Genomic DNA, 19,355 nt, shown 5'->3' with positions numbered 1-19,355 from the left:
TTCCGGCCAAGGTAATTGTTTGGTTAAAAACTACTCCGTCGTTTGGTGCCAGTTTGTCTAACTCTTTTTTCAGTTCATAATCGTAGCACCTGGCAAACCCCAAGTGTAAGGCAGTTCCCCATAATAAACAATAATAGGCTTATCACGACACACCCCGCTAATGCTACCGCTAACGCCCGCAGCAGCTTAATGCTCTCACTGAGGGGGCTCTCGTCTGCACCTGCTGAAAACATTGTTTTTCTACATTATTTTAGCTTCCATTTAGTCAGAGCTCTGGTAGCATCAAGTCTGACAGTTCTAACGGGAGAGCAAAAGTATTTCAACTGTTCACACATATTAACCCCTTAACTCCCACCTGAACCGAGCACATTTTCTCCAGCTTTACCCCAGTCCAAAAGCTTCTAGAAAAAAGGTGTGAAAATAGCAACAAAACTGAGACGAAAACAAGGATGAAAATGTGAAAAAAGTGAGAAAAAATTAATGAAAAAGTGACAAAAAATTTACAAAAAATGTACCAAAAAAATGACAAAAATGGACACAAATTTGACAAGAAAGGGAGAAATGAGATGACTGCCCAACAAAAAAAGTGATGAAAAAAAAAAAAAAAAAATGATGTAAGGAAAAAGATCAATTTAGTTTTGTAGGTCTTGAGGTGTGAGGTGTTACACTGGCCTTCAGGATTTGGGTAAAGCTGAACTGGAGAAAATGCTCTCGGTTCAGGCGGAAGTTAAGAGGTTAAAGGGCCCAATATCTGATTTTTTGTCATTCTTATTGTAGTCATTTGTGAAGCCTGATACGTGAAGTTTGCTTTGTGCTGTATCATGATTTGTTGATGTTGTGCAGGATCAACCCAAATAGTCAAAAAAAAAAAAAAATAACTGGAACAGTAATCCAGCCCATATCATCCCATTGAATAGAAACTTAACTGAACCCTAAGCCATGAAAAATGCAGTGGCGAGCCCATGCAGCGATAGTCAGGGCCGTCAGAGAGTGTGCGGCTCCGGCGGCTAAAGCTTAAAGCAGAAGTAGATGGGTCTTGACACAACACCTTTGTTCCATGTGAGCGATGTGACAGGAAAGGAGCCGGCCGCCTCTGTTCCGAAGTGCCTTCTTGTCATAATGGTCATAACGAAGGCCGCCGTCTCCGCGAGTTGTCCTCGGGTGACGCTTTGAGGGGACGTGAGGTTTGCGGTGATCAGTGAGCTGTCAATCCGCTGCGGAAATGATCCAAATGACATCACAGTCACGTGGTCAGACGCAGGCTGCCGTTTTCTTGTGCTGATGACGTGATTGTTCTTTTTTTTTTTGCAAATATGTTATCTATTTACAAAATGCATTTAATGCAGCTTGCTAAGGCTTTTCTGAATTGAATCTTTCAAACAAAACTCAGGTGTGTTTTTTAATAGTAAATGTAAGCAGAAGAATACCCCCCCCCCCATTGTCATTCCTGGTGAGTCAGTTAATGAAAATGTTAATGCTATTAAATACTCGGGCATATTAATTGATGATTCATTGTCTTTTAGGCGTCATGGTGATTCTCTTTGAGAAGTTGAGTCTCTATTTTTAGAAAGATGCTGTGTTTTTCTTTCCATGCAAGGCACATTTCTTCCAGTGTTAGTTTATGGAGATATAGTGCATACAGTGTACACATACCCCAGCCCAGGCACTACGAATGCAGGACTCAGTCTTTATGCTTCCTTACACTTTATAACAAACTGTGACCCATGAACTCATCATTGTGAACTGCACTCTCATGTTAGATGGCCTGTCGTCGGCTGACACACTGGTACAGGTTTATATACTGTATAAGGAACTTGTAGGGCGGCTCCGTGCTCACTTGAGTGTGGCTCTTCAGCACAGGTCTGATTTTGCTTTTCGCTCTCTCCTCACTGACTGTCCCCAGTGTCCCTCGTGTCAGAGAGGGAATGTGGCTTTTTAGTATTGTGCTCCAACAGATTGGAACTCTCTACAGAGCACCAGTAAACTCCCCAGTCTTGTAACTTTGGATCCATTCGACACCACCTGCAGGACCTGGAAATGGAATGGTTGGCCTGTCTGTTTCTAATCGGGACAAATTAGAATTTAGTTATCATTTTATTGTCGTTGTGTTGTTGTGAAGCCGCTGGAATTGGAACTTGAACTAGTTCAGAGAATTGTTCCCAATATGCTCATAATGCGCTGTGCGACGGGCTTCAAGTCTCCGAGGGGCACCACACGAGGCCATTGCGATTGAATGGCATTGTACAGTATTCGTGCCGCTGTTTTATTTACGCAGCTGACAAAAGAATGGCCCATATTCAATAAGAATGTCAGCACATAGGAATCGCTTTGGCGTGCGAGGAGAGACCATCAAACATCTCTGCATAGGCACCAAAACGGCTCGCAGCGGCACTGTTCAACGCTTTCACCCCTTTACAGGCAAATGAAGGAGAAACACAATGCCATGGTTCATTCTGATCAGGACCTCAGTTATTATTCACTACATTAAAAAAAAAACTTTATTCATGTCTGAACTATTATAAGAGGTGGTAGACTCGAGTCAAATGACTTGACTTGAGATTTACTTGAACATGGCTCCAAAAATACATAGCATGGTAACACTTTCTAATAATGGAACATGAGTTCATGCACGATTTCATGATACATTCATGCTTTACTAAATCATGACTTCTCAGGAGCAAACATGATCACATGTTGGTTTATGGATGACGTCATCCCTGAATTATGTTTAATAAAGTTAAAAGAAATAAAAGTAGTCCCTGCGCCGCTGCAGCCACTCTGCAGATCCAGGATGAGCGGGCGGGGGGGAGCAGCCCCTACTCAATTAACACTCATTTCACCGCGCTGTCGTTATGAACTGAGGTTATTTCCCGGGAGCAGCCTCGGCGTTGGACTCCGTTCGAATGCGCAAAGTTACGAAATGTAAAGGATTTAACTGATCAGAAACTGTATTGGCTGCAGAGGAGTTGCAGAGTTATGCAGTAGTTGCAAGAAAACTGTAGCTTATTGGAACATTTGCGTTACAGCTGCAGGATTCTTGGAGCGGATTAATTGGAAAAAAAGTTGCTATGCCCCCTGTAAAATGTGCTTCTTTCTTTTGGACTGAGCTGTGGCTACACAAGGAGCATCATCAGGAGGTAAACACTGACACACGATGGAAATGTCTCCTTAAAACTCAGATCTCAGACCTGGTGTTGAAGGCCTGTGTGGTTTATTTATGGAAAACTGGTTCATGATTGCCATAAATTTGATCCTATAAAGTTATACTTTGTGTCCTTGTCCATAATTTTCAAGTAAATTTCCACCATATAAGTCATGATGTTCGTGCATGATCCTCATGATCACAATTGGTTGATTATTTTATTGTCATTTCATTCCTGCTTTAGTGAATTCATGATATTCTTATGTGATCCTCATGATGAATCATTAACTTTTTCATGTACATTCATTACAGTAGTTAGATATTTAATTCAGGGATGAAGTCATCCATGAACCAACATGTCATCATGTTTGTTCCTGAGAAGTCATGATTTAGTAATGCGTGAATGTTTCATGAAACTATGCATGAACTCATGTACCATTATTATAAAGTGTTACCCTTGACGTAGACTTGCCTGTTTATGACTTGAGACTTCCCTTAAAGGCACACTGCGTAACTTTTTGGACTAATGTGTTGCCATCAGTACAAAATATGCTCCTAATGACCAGCTCAACACAGAAAACGCAGTGGATAATCTAAGAATTGACTAGCATGAGAACCAAACCTGTGTAAATCTCAAATTCTGCCTCCTTCAGTCACATTTCCATGGAAACGAGCTGGAGACGTACCCACTTCCGGTAAAGTTACAATCATGTCTCAGGAGAGCTGAGCTGCTCGCAGAAAAGGCTCATGTTTGTTTGTGCATTTAAGAGGTATTTTTCAATTATGAAAATATCTGACATAAAATAACTGCGTGTGTGGCTTTAAACTTTAGGGCAATTACTCTCCATGACTGAGTGTAACGGTTGAAAGACATCAGGGTTCATTGCGTAAAAGCAGCACATCTATGTTTACATAAGGTAACACATGGTTTTTCGGTTTCCAGACGGAGCGCGTTAAACCCCTTAACTCCCACCTGAACCGAGCACATTTTCTCCAGTTTGGCTTTACCCCAATCCAAAAGCTTCTGGAAAAAAGCTGTGAGAATAGCGACAGAACTGAGACAAAAACAATGATGAAGATGTGACAAAAAAAGGGAGAAAACGTTGACAAAAAAGTGACGAAAAAAAGACAAAAATGTGACAAAAAAATGACAAAAAATGTGACAAAAAATTTGACAAAAAAAGACAAAAAAATAACAACAAAAAACAACAAAAAATGACCAAAAATGGACAAAAAATGACTAAAATGTGACAAAAAAAATACTACAAAAATTAGTTGAATACCCCCCCCCCAAAAAAAAGATGGAAAAAAATCTGATGACGTGAGGAAAAAGATCCATTTAGACGAGTTTTGTAGATTTTTAGCTTTCAAATGAGGTGTTACAATGGCCTACAGGATTTGGGTAAAGCTGAACTGGAGAAAATGCTCTCGGTTCAGGCGGGAGTTAAGAGGTTAATCAATACACCGCAAAAAGGCAGGAAGAAGTGTGTGTTTCTTTGGATGCATTAAACGTTTTCTACAGTGAGTGAAGCGGTGATGGAGATTCATAGACATTTATTAGGGACAGGAAAACGTTTGAAACAAGGGACTGTAGCTACGGCACGGCCAGGCAGCCTCCAGAAGCACCACGAGGCAGGAGCTGGATTAACTGACAGAAATCTTGGCAGCGGTTTGGTGTTTTAACTTGAAATATGACTAAAGCAAGCAGTAGTCTGTAGTTTGATATGTACAAGTCTGTTATACATTGCCTGTGTCTTGAAAATAAACGTGGCGTAGGCGACGAGAAGCGCAATAACTCATTCACCGCGCAATGCAAATGTCTTTTCTCTCCTATCTGAGCACAAACACATGCGCAGGCGTTAACACAAAGTTACAGCATTCGGCAGCTACAGCGACAGCGGGACTGAAGGCTGTGCGGAATCTACTTTGAGCAGGGGCGAATCCAAGTATACAGGGGTCGGGGCGTTACGGGGAACCACTGCCAAAAAAAACAGCCAGAAACTAACAAAAATTATAATATTGTTTTATGTTTATCTTTCAGACTGCAGGGGAAATTAAATCATGTTGAAAAGACTCTTGTTTCAATGTTTCTGAAGTAGCCCCCCCGGGCCCCCCGCCTTGAAGGAACAGGCCACCGTTTTTCCATACTCAGATATGTTCTTACTTCAGCTTAGACGAGTTGATGCGTACCTGTCTGGTCTTTGTGCCCGTGGAAGAGCTTGGTCGCTTCTATCTTCACCATGTTTGGAGCCATAGGAATATGCTGGGAGACGCCAAATGCCAACAACATCTTTGGTCTTTTTGCATGACTGAGGGCACACAGTTCTTCTATACTGTGATATGTTCTTACCTGAGCTTAGACGAGTTGATGCGTACCTGTCTGGTCTTTGTGCCCGTGGAAGAGCTTGGTCGCTTCTAACTTCACCCCATCTGGAGCTATAGGAATACACTGGGAGAGGCCAAATGCTAACAACATCTTTGGTTGTTTTGCGTGACTGAGGGCACACACAAAGACCAGACAGGTATGCATCAACTCGTCTAAGCTCAGGTAAGAACATATCTCAGTATAAAAAAATGGTGGCCTGTTTCTTTAAAGCTACACCGCGTAGAATTTTACCGCAAAAATAAAAATGAAATACAAGCTTTTATTTGATGACAGATATTTCCAGCATTGAAAAATACCTCAAACATGTGATTTTGCTGTGAGCGGCTCAGCTCTCCTAAGACATGACATAACTTTACCGAGAGTGGGTACGTCTCCAGCTCGTTTCCATGGAGATGTCGACTAAAGGCAGCAGAATTTGAGATTTAAACAGGTTAGGTTCCCATCCAAGTCCATTCTTTGATTTCTCACTGCAGAAATGGCATTTTCTGTCAAGCTGGTCAATAGGAGCAAGTTTTGTACTGATGGCAACAGTATAGTACAAAATGTTACGCAGTGTACCTTTAAAATGCTGTACCCGTAATATTGTACATAGACTATATTAATTAGACTTTAAATCCAAATCCAAACATTTAGATTTGGAAAAGTTTGATATTAGCCCAAATTTTCAAAATGGCTAAATCTTGAGAACGCTGACATGTGCGACTTGAGGTGACTTTCCTTCTAAGCACGACTTGACTTGACCCCATTACTGGACTTGACCCGATGACTGGACTTGACCCCATGACTGGACTTGACCCCATGACTTGACTTGACCCCATGACTGGACTTGACCCCATGACTGGACTTGACCTCATGACTGGACTGGACCCCATGACTGGACTTGACCCCATGACTAGACTTGAACCCATGACTTGACCCCATGACTGGACTTGACCCCATGACTTGACTTGACCCCATGACTGGACTTGACCCCATGACTGGACTTGACCCGATGACTGGACTTGACCCGATGACTGGACTTGACCCCATGACTGGACTTGACCCCATGACTTGACTTGGCCCCTTGACTGGACTTGACCCCATGACTGGACTTGACCCCATGACTGGACTTGACCCCATGACTGGACTTGACCCCATGACTGGACTTGACCCCATGACTGGACTTGCTCGGGACTTGGACCTTCATGACTTAGACCTGACTCGAGACTTGCCTTTAGTGACTTACATCCACCTCTGGAAAGCACCAACAGGAAGCGTCCTGACTTTTCGGATGACGGTACGCCACCATTATTATTTTTTTCATCCATAAATATATATTTTTTCGAATCATAAATTATGCTTAAATGTCTGAAAGTATTACCAAATCCCCGTGCGCAATGTCGGACCTTCTTTACCGCATCCAGTGCTGTTTTTGCTGAGTCAAAAGAGTGGGTTTACCGGCGCGTAGGCTGATGCTGGCTCTTGTGAGACAGGTGCCAGGCTGTAGGTTTGTCTGTTTGACGGCCTCTCCTCCGCTCCGGCGATATCTCAGCTTTTTCAGCGTCATGTTCCCAACAGTGTTTGACACCGTGTCACGGAGAATCAAAGCAGTGCTTAGAATGCTCCACTTCACCCCGGCCGCGATGTGCTCTGTTCAAAGCCCACAGGGTTTCTCGCTGTTAGCCGTCGCGTACAGCTGCAAATGTGTCATGAATACTCCGGACTGGTCACGGTGTACTGTCCGCGGCCACGTAGGTAGGGAAACACGTGAGCAGGTAAGTAGTCCGTACATAAAGGTCATATATAATGCAAAATTCCCCAAATGAACCAATCCTGGCATGTTTTGTTTCATCTGCTGAATATTTAGCCATTTAGCGTAATGGCTGTTTCAATCACTGTACGTTTGGAACAGGACAAAAGTACTTTCGATAGACGGCAGGAAGAAAATCCTCTTAGAGAAGATGACGCGTCAACGCATTTAAGAAAATATTTCACACGTGGTCAATTCGGTTCCTTTCATGACAATGCGGTCTGTGGATCAATATAAAACATTTAGAGATCTGATTGGCTGTTAACAAAGTTCCAGACAGTCCTGCTTTTGAACAGATACAAGAAGCAGGAGTTAATTGTTTGACCAGTGCTGCTTGCTTTGAGTGAAGAGGTTGGATAATATGTTATTACAGCTTTAGCACGATTGTGAAGAGTACAAAATAACAAAGGTCCGAAGATAAAGGGCAGTTAGTTTGTTCTTTCCTCCCTCTGGAAACCTCCTGACTGTGTCTCCGGGCCCCGGGCATACCACGGCACGGCAGTACAGCGGTTAGAGCTCATGGTTCACAGCGAGAAGGTCCGGGTTCGATTCCCATCAGGGACGGGGGCTTTCTGTGTGGAGTTTGCATGTTCTCCCCATGTCTGCGTAGGTTTCCTCCAGGTACTTTGGTTTCCCCTACCGCTAAAAACATGTACAATAGGCCAGGATGACTGAGAGTGTTTCAGAGTCAATGGCCGCTGGCTGCTCTGCTTTATGCCCACAGCACTGGAGGCCGCCATTGCTGTAGTACCTCCATATCACCGTTAGTGCCCCATTGAAAAGCATTGGACTTTAGACACGTTAAAAACAACTTTAACGCCTGGTTTCAATTTTTTCAACACTAGACTAGGCTAGATGTTCCTCCTGAGATAACGCTGGGTTAGTCACAATTTAAGAAATCAGGCTGGTTTTCGTAAGAAGAATTTTAGAAATCTCGTACTTAATGAGGGTCGGACTGTTAGCATTGGAGCAGCGCGAGCTACATGTCACATGTACATGTCTTTTTAGGAACATGCTTCGTCAGAGCTGGGGAGGGGGAGCCTGTAAATCCACCCTGAATTCCCCCACGACCGTAGTCATTATGGTAAACGGGGAGGAGTGAGCAGAAGCTGTCCATTTATATACAGTCTATGTTCAGAGTGCGTATGGGGGACGATGGATGGAAATTAGCCCAAGGCTACAATGTGGTGTGGCTTGTTCATTAACATGCACTGTCCTTACCAAATAAACCACCAAACTAAACTTAACCGCCCCAGCGGCGCGTCTCACCAGACTGTGCCGCTCTACCATGTATGACCTCCAGTGTGCTTCAGCTGGCTCTGCCGTGTCCCGCTGCACCTGCATGCGTCTCCGCACACTGGCTTCACCGTGCCTCATGAACGCCACCTCCCATAAGCCTTAGCTTGCTCTCTGTCACGTCCCGCGCTAGCCAGTGTGCCCTTGGACCAATGAGCGCTACCTCTCCCAGAACGTCCGTGTGACCTTGTCATGTCGTCCTCCTGTTCTCCGTGTCATTCACATAGCTGGGCCGAGCCATCACCCACTGCTCCATCAGCCCCATGTATCTCCTTCCTCACCGTGGCACACGCCTCCTGCGTCTTCCCGTCTTGTCCTGCTTCTTTGTGCCACATCTCTTGTCTTTTAGTTGTGCTCCATAGGTATGGTTATTGTTCTGACTGGGACAATCATGTAGGCACAGTTGTCCTGGCAACGAGCTGGGCCGTGAGTATTTAGTTAAAGTCAAGCATTAAACAATTCTAAAATACAGTATGCAAGTATAAAACACATAAAAACAGCCCAGTCGTGCCTATGACACGGCTTCTTTCTTCTTCACGGTATTGTTTGCAGACTGTTCAACATGTTCAGAACAAAAAGATAAATGCAGCTAAAAGGTGACTCAGCAGGCAAATTTAGAGACGTGGGAAGCCTTCGGGGAGGTACTTGGAAAGGGCTGGAGAGCTACTGGTTGGAGATCCCTGGTTTAGAAAAAAAAAACCTTAAGCAAGATTCTACATAGCTTAACTTTTTTCTTGACCATTGTGGTTTCATTGCTCCTGCATTCGGGGCGCTCAGTCTGAACCACTTTTAAGGTGTTTCTGTGCAGTTAAATGAAGTGTGTGACTGAACATTTGCTTTCTTGAGCAGGTTTAGCCAACACATGCTCGGCTTACGGTTCCACCTGATTTCAAATCCGGACACGCCAAGGCAATTTCCAAGTGTTTGTGAAGTAGTCATTTGCTTCCATTTGAGTGTAATTGTGTTGCTTTCGAGTGCTGTTTTTTTTTTTTATCCCCTCTCTCACGGAAATGGCTTCGAGAAAGTCCAATCAATTATTGCAGCTTTCACTTGTGATCCATCAGCTGGGAGACGGCGGTAAATGTAATTTTACTGCATGAAGAAAGGCAGCAGCAACAAAACGAGGCGGGCGGAGAAGCGAAGGCAGCGCGCGGTCAGAGATTCACAGTCGCGGATATACATATTAAAATTTGAATGGAATAATAAATGTAGTTTGGGGAAATGTTTTGAGAAATATGAACCCAGCAATGAATAAAAGGAACATGATTTGGGTTGTGTATGGCAAAATATTTACGATTTGATTTTCTGTGAGCCGAGGTGATGATTTCATTTTGATCATAACTCCGGTGCACCTGAGCTTTATACTGAGAGGGAACGAACGTCAGCTACTGCTTCTGAACGTTTACACTTCTTTAGGATTGGTCAAGTTCACCTGTCAGTCACTCTGAGCATGACTGGAGACTGACCAATAGAAAGAGTGAGTGCGGATTTCGAGATGGACAGCAGTAGGTTGAATGATGATCCCACGTCCTTGATATAGTAAAAAAAAAAAAATTGTCATGTAACATGTTTACCTGAGGCACATGAATTCATGATAGACTAAAATTATGACCAGCTGGGTTCCCCATTTAGATTTGCCAAGTAATTATCGGGCCGAGTCTGTTTGTAAATAGGTCCTAATATAAAGCGTTTTGTGTTAATACAATTACATTCAAATTACTAGGGCTTGTATTGTGTCTCAATGACTTTGTTTTCCAGTAACAGTTACACAGTACTTTGTTACATTTGGTGTTAATGCACTTTTCAATCTTAAAGCAGAACTAAGTAACTTGTGCCCCTAGAGGCCATAAGCACCACTGCAGGTGTCATAGCATCTTGCGTTTTCTTTACTCATTAAATGTCCGTGAGAGTCAATACTACGCTGATAGAAAAGACAAAGGGACAGAGGGATATTGTACATCCAATTACACAATGGAGATATTTTTTTTCACTCAAACTTGGCTGTAAATGCTGTTTAAGTGGCGCTAGCCCCCGTTAGCTTTGCCCGTTCGTGTGTATTGCGCCTCCGATTAGTAATTTAGTCAAATTAAAAACCTTAAATGGAAGTGATGCGGTTTTGTGTTCAAGTGACTTAGGCTATATCTACACGAAGAAAAAACGCTTCTGTTTTCAGAAACTTTCTTTGTAAGCACGAAGCCAGCTCAGTAAATGTGTGCGTCCACATGGGTCGACTCAGGTCTGTGAAAACGGTGCAGTTCATCTTCCCGGCCTGTGTGAGGCGCTGTGACGCTAACACAGATAATAGAATGAGATATAGAGGGGCATGCGCAGTAAACATTTGTGGAATGTAAACAGTGAAAATGAAACTGATTCAAGGATTTAGGATCTACAGAAGAGACGAGGAGGAGAGTTTATTCTTCAGACGTTACGGGACTAAAGCAGAAAAAACTGTCAGTGACTTTTACTGTCAGTCCAAAAACACAGACTGACACCTGTGGCTTGTGGACTGCAGTGGAGCAAAGAGGAGCGGAGTCAAACCATCATAGATCCATGAGGAAAACTCATTATAAGTAGTATTGTTTAATTTATTCATTTAACCAGGTAAAAACTCATTGAGATTTCTTACCTCTTTTACAAGAGTGACCTGGCCTCGTAAGTAGTATCAGTAGATTATGGATAACAGACACCACTCTGGAGCTGTGATGTCATCGTTTTAGTAAAAGTTTCGGAGACGTCGTAAGAACGGAGCCACGTAAACAGCGTTTTGAGATCTTTCCACTCTGGGACCTAGTTTGGAGAATGTTGGTTTACAGACCCCCAAAACGCCGGGCTCGTGTGGACAATACACTGGATTGATCAAATATCTTTGCGTTTGGTCGTCAGCTTGACTTTGTATGGACAAATTCCAAATCTTTAGTTTGTTTCAAATCTTTTCCTAAGGTATAATTTTGACCTCACTGTCATCAAAAGTGTGGTCAGTGGCCGGAGAGGTACAGCTGACTGTGGACCAGTCCTGCTCTCCCTTTGGTGCTGATACATCCCCTTGTGTAAAGCCTGTTTTGTTAAGTGTCACCCCAGCTCTTGGAACTTGAAAAAGCTACTTTGTAAAATGGTGGAGAAAAAAAACTCCAGGACGAAAATATATAGAAGCACTTCCTTGTTGCAATTGGCTTCACGCGACAGAGCGTTTCCTTTCATTGCTTGAAATACACTTCTCCAGGTACAGGCTTTTAATGGAAAAAAAAGAAACATTGTTGCCGTTAAAGCTCAATTTAGCACAAGTTGTCTCCTTGAAACAAAAGCTCGGCAGAGAGATCTATTCCGTCTCTATTCTTCAGCAGAGAGTGGGAGCGCAATTTTTAACAGTCTTGTGTGTCAGTGTGTTTAGCGCGGGCTGCATTCGAGTGAGTGAGTAAGCTCCACAGGCTCGTCTCGCTGTGTTTTCATGAGTATGTGTGCGGAGATAGAGGCGAACTTGATGGGGGAGAGCGGACACCCCTGACCCGTCCTCCTACGCACCAGCTCTCACACATGCGCACTCTCTTCACTGCACACTTCTCCAGGCTGTTTCAAACATTTTTTTTTTCTTCTTTTATAGTCCAATCTGATCTACTTTATTTGTAGAGCACATTTTACAAACAGAAGCAGTTTTTCCAAAGTGGTGCGAAAAGTGAAATCATGATATGCTTCAGTAGGATAAAAACGTTTAATATGTAAAGACAACACACATTTCTGTTTTAAGAACACGTTGACATAATATGATGGACTTTTATTGGAAACTAAACTTGAAACTATAAAAAGAAAACAAGAAAAATAAGAAAAAGAGAAACATTATTGTAAACAATTAAATGTATATTTAAAATGTGGAACCTGCATCTGTGTCAATATTACTTACCTGTGTGCTTTGGGTGATAACAGCTAAAGGTTAAAGCAATACTAAGTAACTTAATAAATCCTTTCCGTAGTCCCTCTGGGAGTAATACAAGGGTTAATGGGATTATTGGGGGGTCTTTCATCTCCCCCTGGTGTCTCTGGCCAGAAACCACCCTTACAGCTCTGCCTGCCTCCGGGTCGGAAACCCAATCCACGCTAATAGAATCATGAAGAAGAAGCTAACAGGCTAACGGGCAAAGCTAACTGTGGGCTAGCTTCACTTAAGTTTGAGTGAAAAAAAAATATTTCCATTGTGTAATTGGATGTACAATATCCCTCTGTCCCTTTGTCTTTTCTGTCAGCGTAGTATTTACTCTCAATACTTCATTTTATGTCGGTTTTTCACACGGTCACGATGCAGTAAAACAGTCATTTTGAATTTCTTAAAAGATCCTTTTAAGAAAATCCTGGGGGCCTCGTCTCCTTGAGCCACAGAACTGTCCATTTGGGCTTTGCAAGAGAGAGACCAAACATGAACGGTTTATTTTCTGATGTGAAAAAAATGTAACACGGATGGTCCTGATTGTTTCCAACGTTTCTGACATGACAAGCAGATCCACCTGAGATGTTTTCACCATAATGATTTAAACAAGTGTAACTCCAGATGTTACATTCCCCCATATCTTGCAACGATCTAAAATCTAAACATCATATGAGACAAAAAACATTTGTGGGAGCTGTTCAGGTGTGGAGGGGCTGAGTGTTCCAGAGTAAGCTGTATATATCAGACTAATGCATTATTTTAAAGCAGGCCTCAGAGAAGGACATGTTCTCCCTGGCTTAAAGTCTTTTCCTTAGAACTGCAGTATGAGCTGGACACAGGAGCCTCTCTCCCCGTGCTGGTGTGTGAATTTGGATAAAGTCCGAGATGTAGTGAGGGAACAGTCCATTCAAACAAGTAAAACCAGGGCAAAGATCCAAGAATAGGAGAGACTTTCTAATATTTTTGGGGCAGTTCATTTCAAATGCATTGTTGCTAATACCTGTGTTTTTTTTTTTTTAAAACAGACACAAAGGGGTCACAATTGCTGAAAGATGGAATTGTTCACAAGCAGAAAATGAATGTGTGCTTTCTATTCCTCCGCTCTAACAGTGTTCTGCTTTTATCCCCCCCCTCCCTCTGTTTGCAGACATATGATGCACACATGGAACGATGGAAGGGATCTCTCCTTCACCCCTGACGGATACCAGGCCAACCCCAAACTGGTGGTCATCGTTCTGAACCGGGAGAGGACGTGGGAGAAGGTAACGAAAACGCAACACCACAATTCTGTGAAATATGCGAGCGCTGCCGAATCAGTTGCCATGGCAACGCACTCTGCGTAGTTTCTACTTTCAGCGATGCAAAAATATTGTGATCGCAATATGGGCACAAGAAATATTAACAGGCTGGACTTAAGCTTTAAGTGTACTAGTTTCCTGTGGAAAAGTTGACTTTGCATAAAAAAGTTGATAATTGTATTTTATAACTTTATAATGGTGCTTTTGATGTAAGCGCAGTTTGTCTTTAAACATTAAAAGATACATGGCCGGATTTTCATTCACGCTTTGAGCTCAGTCACATCTGAACTTTTGCTCGCTGTCCTTTACCATATCTTGAGCCATCGTTTTATTTCTGTGGGACTTGCTATTTTTTAATGGGAAGACATAGTGGATAGGATCACCCAGGGGTGTCCAAACTTTTGTCACTGAGGGCCACATACAGAAAAATATACAAACAACTGGGCCGCACTCAGTAGAGGTCATGTATATAACTTCACCTCTATTGTATTAAAGTTATCAATCAATCAATCAAACTTTATTTATAAAGCGCTTTTCATACCGAAAGGTATCACAAAGTACTTTACAGATTACAACATTTAAAACAATGCGCCTGGGACAACGTCCCATATATATATTTTATACATTAGGACTAAATAAATAGATTAGTCAGTTAAAGGCTAAGCTGAAAAGGTGGGTCTTGAGCCTGCTCTTAAAAACATGAACGTTCTCTGCAGCCCTGAGCAAATTCAATAAAATGAATGAAAGATAACTATTGAATATGCTTAAATAAAAAAATAAAAAAACAGTTTTCATCACAGCTTTCTATTAATGGATTCTCATTTATTTTTAACAAAAGAAAAAAGGTAATCCACAGCGATATAACATAATTACTCACCAGCAGATTAGCAATTACTCACAGAAATGTATAGCTCACAGTCACTTTAAGGGACCGTACAGAGTTTAAAAATGTTAAAATTAAGTGTTTTCCTCCTACATGTTTCAGCCATGTCCTAATGTGTAGAATGAGCTCAGACCTGTTCATCACAACTGCCTCTAAAATCCTGCACTGTCACTCAAAAGGTGTTAATTCGGGTCAGAAGTGCCGTCATGCCGTCAAGCTTAATATAGAGACTGCAGTTATGCATAAGACCTGAGGTGGCAGTGATGAGTATAAAAATAACCAACCTGCATTTAGCCCCTTTAACAGGAATCACTTAAAAAAAGAAATCTATTATATTTTTAGAATTTGCTGCGGGCCAATTAAAAGTGGGCCGCGGGCCACCGTTGACCCGTGGGCCGTAGTTTGGACACCCCTGATATAGCCCATTGTTACAGATCCTAGCTCAGGGTTGGCTCTTTCGTTTTGCTGTTGGAATTCTTCCTTGTAATAAGTTGCATTCATTCAGTTTTTGTAATAAATCTCCAAAAAGAAAATTGACAAACGTTGCACCTCATCAGTATCTGGTTATGATTCACAAACCTGACCTATTATTTTTATGGCAGAAATTCCTTTCTACTGGCCAACAACGACAGAGATATTATCTTAAAAGTAAGACAAACACATTTGCAGTTCAACAGTTACCATAGTGACCACCATTGAATTTTCAGTTGCCCACCGCCTCCATTTTAAAGTATAGGCCTTTTAGAATGTTGCCTGCTTGCGTGAATTTAGCAGGATTGTGTTAATTGGAGTGTTTGGAAATATCCAATGTTTTATTGATTTATGTACTTATTCATTGATTATGTCGTATCATTATTTAGATTATTTTTCTGACCCATAGGTGAAAAGGAGCCGAGACATTAAGCAAATGACTGGCCCAATACCCAACATACGAGTTGCAACCAGCAGTATTCCAGTACATATGACAGGTTTAGATGTTCATGTTTTAGTAATTATTGCTTTAAAGTGATAGTATGGAAGTGTTTTACAAATGTTATAAAATGTGCAAGTCTACCATCTGGTCCTGCATTTTAGTGTAAATTAAAGGGACTGTCAATCCTGCACTGTCACTCAAAAAGGTGTTAATTCAGGTCCAAAGTGCCGTCATGCACGAGCTTAATATAGAAGGTGCAGTTACACATATGACCTGAGGTGGCAGTAGTGAGTATAAAATGGCTAACTTGCATCTAGCCCCTTTAAGTAATAATATATCTATTGCCTTTTGTAAAGTCTCTCCTTCCCGGATCTCAGCAGCTAATCAGAGTCTAGTCTCCTCCCGCATCGACCAATGAGATGAGCTTTTCCTGTGAACCAGCCTGTCAGGTCCAATCAGGAGGAGGGGGAGGAGCTTGTTCCTGCTCTCCTCATTTTCCAAAGAAGTGCTTTCTGATTAAAGAGGGAGGAGTTTGATTGTTTACTTTCAAATTCCACTCTTTCTCCTCACTTTGCAAACTTACAGACTATCACTTTAATTGAATACGACTGGCATACATCCAACCCACCAGCAAAGGTCTTCTCGCCACTGAGATGACGTTGAGAAGTCTTATTACACACATCAGAGATCCATTACCTGTCAGAGTACACCAAAAATGCCTTGTATTTCCTTTGTAATTTCTTAGGGGACGCCTTCTCCAACACCCCTGTGCCCACGTCCAGGAAGGAAATAAAATGATGTGGTAACATTTTTTTCCTCTCCGCAGATGGGCCGGTGGGAGAACGGAACCCTGGCGCTCATGTTCCCGGTGTGGCCGCGGTATAACTCCTACGGAGACGAGGACGCCGACGAGAACCACCTCTCCATCGTGACCCTGGAGGAGAAGCCCTTTGTGATTGTGGACAACGTGGACATCCTGACGGGCACCTGCATGAGGAACTCCGTCCCCTGCCGGAAACACATCAAAGAGTAAGTTCTATAGCCGCCTGTGCATCTGCGGAGTCGGTGCACCGCAGAGCACGGGTCTGCAACCTGTGGGCCGCGGGCCAGAACCGGGCCCTAGGCTGTCCGGCACCAAAACAGATAAAAATAGGATTGCCATGCATTATTTCCATATGCTGTACAGATTCATATCCATATATCAACCTCTTAACCCCCACCTGAACCGAATGCATTTTCTCCACTTCAGCTTTACCCAAATCTAGAAGCTTCTTGACTGGAGCATCAGGCCAGTGTAACGCCTCATTTGAAAGCAAAGAGCAACAAAAGTGATCTAATTTTAGTCTGTTTTTTGTATTTATTTATTTTCAATTGTGTTTGTGTCATTTTTTTAATTGCGTTTTGTCAATTTTTTGTCATGTTTTTTGTCTGTTTTTATTGCGTTATTGCTGCTTCACCGACATGTTTTTTGTTGAATTTTTGTGGCTCTTTTTTGTCACTTTTCAATTGTGTTTTTGACGCTCTTTTGTTGCTCTTTTCCCACTTTTTTTTAATGCATTTTCATCCTCTGTTTTGCCACTGGTTTTACCAAGAAGCTTTTAGATATGGGTAAAGCCAAACTGGACAAAATGTGGCCAGTTCAGTAGGGGTTAAAGGAACAGGCCACTGTTTTTCCATATTGAGATATGTTCTTATCTGAGCTTAAACGAGTTGATACGTACCTGTCTGGTCTTTGTGCCCGTGGAAGAGCGTGGTCGCTTCCAACGTCACCCCCGTTTTGAGCTATAGGAATATGCTGGGAGAAGCCAAATGCTTTGGTCGTTTTGCGCGACTGAGGGCACGCACAAAGACCAGACAGGTGTGTATCAACTCGTCTAAGCTCAGGTAAGAACATATCTCAGTATGGAAAAACAGTGGCCTGTTCCTTTAAGAGGCTAATATACAGTATTAATAACATATCATTTCAGGTGTTATTTTCAACTGCAGTCTAACTTCTTTAACTGGTGTAAAAAACACACATACCCAGTCCATGGGAAGAATTCATGTCTGGACCCAGTCGCTTGAAGAAAAAGATTGAGGACCACTGAACTAGAGAGTATGGAAATTCTAGCAAACAACTGAGTCTGAACATCACCGCGCAGTATGGTGAGTTCCAGGCAACTGGTAGCCCACCTGGGAACGCCGCTCAAACTGTTAATTACAACATGGAAACTCAGAGACCTCCAGACTGCTACGAGTTCGCATACGAGATGAAGACAGTAATGGCGGCCCCCAGTGGAGGAGCCGCTAATGATAAAACTGTAACAAAACCAGTGATGTGAACGTTACTCTTGGTCACAGCTTTCAATATAACGTTATGTCACATGATTTTAAGAACATCTGGTCCGGAGAGACGCTAGCATCGTATGGGCTAGCTGTTGTAGCATTAGCCGTTTTGTTTGCATACGACTTTATTCCCCTGGAACGCTCTGAGGTCGTAAGTCGTCGTTTTCAAGTGGGAGAGATACCAGTTACCAGTTGCCTTGAACGCACCATTAGCCCTTAATCAGAACTGCAGGCTGTCAAAAGCGGCGTCACAGTGATGATTAACTAGGTTTGAAAATAGTAATTGTTGTTGTCGGCCTGAACCAATGGCCGCTGGCTGCTCTGCTTTGTGACGACGACACTAGAGGCCGCCATTGTTGTAGTACCTCCACATCGCCGCTAGTCCCATTAGAAAGCATTTCACTTTTGACACGATAAAAACAACTTTAAAGCCTGGTTTCTAAGTTTCTTAAACTTTCCATTGCTAGATATTCCTCCCTTGATAACGCTGGGTTAGTTGCCATCAAAGAAACCAGGCTGGTTTTCATGAGGACTGTTAGCATTGGAGCTGCGCGAACTACACGTCACATAAGGGCCGAGTCTACAGTGAAGATCCCGCCCTTATGCCCTTTTTGGGCTGGGGAGGGGGAGTCTGTAAATCCGCCATGATTTCTCCCTTGAACGTAGTTATTTTGTCAAACGGGGAGGAGTCAGTAGTGATGGTCTATTAATAATATGTCTATGGTCCGAACGCAGCAACTCGAGCCTTTCAAGACATTTTCTGGTAAAATATAAGCTTATTCATCACATACAAATAAAGTCTAAATCAGGTCCATATGGATGAGTTATTCACAGCAGATTGTTCAGTAGAAGTGAAAAAAACATCAGTCGTAGCTAGTGCTAGCGAGCGTTAGCATTAGCACGATGCTAACTTGAAGCATCATGTTAGCATTCTCTGTTATTTATGTATTTATGGGCTTTTGCACCACTTTGCTCCTCTTTATTTAGTAGAAAACTATGTTCATAATTCAGCATTTGTTGAAGTAGTTTTTGAATAACTAGAGAAAGTTTAAATGTTTCTCCAAATTGTTTTCCCCCTTAACTGTTTTCAAACATGACCATATATGGGCGATTCCAGAGATGCCGTGTGGATCTATAGTTTGTGGTTGTATATTGTTGCCAGTATATGGTTCAACACGGATGAAAGAGTGGACACAAACTTTCACAATTGTCTTACTCAGTGGAGGCTGACGTTTAAAAGAGATTATTTTTCTTTTTGAAACGTGTACAGTTTTTCTTATTTCATTTTCCAAAAAAGGAAGTTCCCGCGCCCCGCCCTGTAGATTAGATTACAAACTTTCTCGCTCTGCTAAACCAGCAAACTTTGCACACTCGCTGACTCTGTCCACCTGCAGGGATTGCGCAGCC

At 42.5% G+C, this 19,355-nt stretch overlaps 1 protein-coding gene across 1 annotated transcript in view; it reads left to right on the top strand.

Annotated features, from left to right (window-relative positions):
* The window catches only part of grin2ab (glutamate receptor, ionotropic, N-methyl D-aspartate 2A, b), a 409,906-nt gene that overhangs the window by 294,626 nt on the left and 95,925 nt on the right, over positions 1–19,355 (top strand). Inside the window, exons 9-10 of the mRNA XM_079552610.1 lie at positions 13,677–13,791; positions 16,450–16,652. Coding sequence (XP_079408736.1) covers positions 13,677–13,791; positions 16,450–16,652 — 318 coding nt within the window. The remainder of the gene's footprint in view (positions 1–13,676; positions 13,792–16,449; positions 16,653–19,355) is intronic.

The sequence above is a fragment of the Gobius niger genome (assembly GCF_951799975.1).
Source record: "Gobius niger genome assembly, chromosome: 3".
In the NCBI taxonomy this organism is placed as follows: domain Eukaryota; kingdom Metazoa; phylum Chordata; class Actinopteri; order Gobiiformes; family Gobiidae; genus Gobius; species Gobius niger.
The sequence above is the reverse complement of the archived record's forward strand: the minus strand, read 5'-3'. Positions and strand labels throughout refer to the sequence as shown.